The 2463-nt window shown below is 51.1% G+C and overlaps 1 protein-coding gene across 1 annotated transcript in view; it reads right to left on the bottom strand.

Moving 5' to 3' along the window:
* The window catches only part of LOC117953076 (titin-like), a 225219-nt gene that overhangs the window by 93949 nt on the left and 128807 nt on the right, over nucleotides 1-2463 (bottom strand). Inside the window, 3 exon segments of the mRNA XM_034885791.1 lie at nucleotides 488-834; nucleotides 1018-1415; nucleotides 2190-2445. Coding sequence (XP_034741682.1) covers nucleotides 488-834; nucleotides 1018-1415; nucleotides 2190-2445 — 1001 coding nt within the window.

The raw sequence follows: 2463 nt of genomic DNA, 5'->3' as shown, positions 1-2463 counted from the left end.
GGAGCTCAGAGAGGTAAGGGGGGGCTGCGAGCGGAGGGCTCAGAGTGGAGGGCTCAGAGAGGAGCTCAGAGAGGTAAGAGGGGGCTGCGAGAGGAGGGCTCAGAGAGGAGCTCAGAGCCCTCTGAAAGCCATTCAAGGCTTTAAAAGCAAATGGAAGAACTTTACAATGAATCGTCTCTGTGTGTTCTGGGTCTCAGGTGACGACAGGTATTCAGGACCTGGAGTTCACGGTCACCGACGTGGTGGAAGGAAAGGAGTACCTGTTCCGGGTCACCGCCTGCAACAAGTGTGGACCGGGAGAGCCGGCCTACATCGACGAGCCCGTCAACGTTTCGTCCCCCGCCAGTGAGTCACAACACCGACTCAACGCTCGCTCGCCCAAATCTCTTGTTTTATTAAAGTTGTATAGTTGTATTTGTCAGTAAAATAAACACGAGTAACTAGTAACTAAAGTAATGTCGCAGTCCAAACGGGATTTCTCTCTAACCCTGGTCTGGTTTCCTGCAGCCTGCCCCGACCCTCCAGAGAACCTGCGGTGGAGAGACAAGTCGGCCAGCGGCATCTTCCTGACCTGGGAGCCGCCCAAGTTCGACGGCGGCACGGGGATCCGCGGCTACAACGTGGAACGCTGCCAGAGAGGAACCGATAAGTGGGAGCCCTGCGGGGACATGGTCCCTGAGCTGAAGTGCCAGGTGACCGGTCTGATAGAGGGCCAGTGGTACGCATACAGAGTCCGGGCCCTGAACCGCCTCGGGGCCAGCCGGCCCTGCAAGGCCACAGACGAGATCCAGGCCGTAGACCCCAAAGGTACGTAGGGCAACCCACAAGATCTCGCTAATTTACGTGTGATCACACGATATAACAGGATGTAGTTTTAATAAACAGAACTACAAAACCTCTGACCAGCTGACTTCAGGCCTGTCTCTGCCCATTATGAAGTTTTAAAGGTGTAGTGCAGGGAGATATGATCTGCTGGGAGCACGGTGGATTAGATACTACATTACATTTCCTTAAAACCCATCTGCCCCCCCCGCCCCGTCTCTCCTGTCCGTGCAGAGGCTCCCGAGATCCAGCTGGATGCCAAGCTGCTGGCCGGTCTGACGGCCAAGGCCGGCAGTAGGATCGAGCTCCCGGCCGAAGTGACGGGTAAGCCGGAGCCGCGGGTGAAGTGGACCAAGGCAGACCTGGTCCTGAAGCCGGACGACCGGGTGTCCATCGACACCAAGCCGGGACACTCCACGGTCGCCATCGCCAAGACGCGCCGAGACGACAGCTGCACCTACATCATCGAGGCCACCAACAGCAGCGGCCGCGCCACCGCCACCGTCGACGTCAACATCCTGGGTACGGTAGACTTGGGGAATCATGACCCCCTTGGGGGGCCGCAGAGATCTGGGATAATGGTCTTTCACTTCCTGTGGGAGGACATATTAACTCTTCCGGTTGACTTTTTGTTTTTCTGGGTCAAAATTTTGACTCAAAACTTTTGGTTGTTTTTTTCGACGAAAGCTTTTCCCAATGTTTGTTTCTCTTTTGCTGATATTTTTGCTGCTTTTCCCAATGTTTTGGTTGCTTTTCCCGATGTTTTTGTCGCTATTCCCAATGTTTTTGTCAATTTTACGATGTTTTTGTCAATTTTCCCGATGTTTTTGTCAATTTTCCCGATGTTTTTATCACTTTTCACGATGTTTTTATCCATTTTCTCTGAGCTTTTTGACGTGTCTTGTTTACTGTAATGAAACAGTGAACTAATATTTATTTTAACTGATATCGTTAGCGTTGTACGGAACCATCCTAGTTATTTTATGTGACCGTTTGGTTGAAAGAAACACATATTTCAGATGTTTTTTCAGTAATTTTACTTTTTTTTTACTTTTTAATTTTTAAAGATTTTCAGACATTTCTTTCCATTTGTTTTGTTCTTTTATCATTTATATATTCATTTATATAAATACATTTCACCTTTTCCTGAGTCTTGATCCGTTTTTTTCTGCCTTTTTTTGTTTTTCTTCCAATTTTGGATATTTCTTTCGTTGTTTTCTCGTTGATTTCCAACGCTGTAACGTAATGAACGTAGGAAACTACCATTTTAGTTTTAGTTTTTGTATTTGTGATGATTCTGATGTCCCCCCGCCCCCACAGATAAGCCCGGCGCTCCGGCAGCCTTCGACATCTCCGACATCACCAACGAGACGTGCTTCCTGGCGTGGAACCCGCCGCGCGACGACGGCGGCTCCAAGGTGACCAACTACATCGTGGAGCGGCGCGCCGCCGACAGCGAGATCTGGCACCGCCTGTCCTCCACCGTGAAGCAGGCCACCTACCGGGCCGCGGGCCTGATCAAGTTCAAGGAGTACATCTTCCGGGTCTTCGCTGAGAACCAGTTCGGTGTCGGACCGCCGGCCGATCACCCGTCCATCATTGCCAGATACCCCTTCGGTAGGTCTGGGGAGGGGGGGGGGG

This window comes from Etheostoma cragini, chromosome 11, assembly GCF_013103735.1.
Source record: "Etheostoma cragini isolate CJK2018 chromosome 11, CSU_Ecrag_1.0, whole genome shotgun sequence".
Lineage (NCBI taxonomy): Eukaryota > Metazoa > Chordata > Actinopteri > Perciformes > Percidae > Etheostoma > Etheostoma cragini.
Note: the sequence above shows the minus strand (reverse complement) of the source record. Positions and strands in the feature narration are given on the sequence as shown.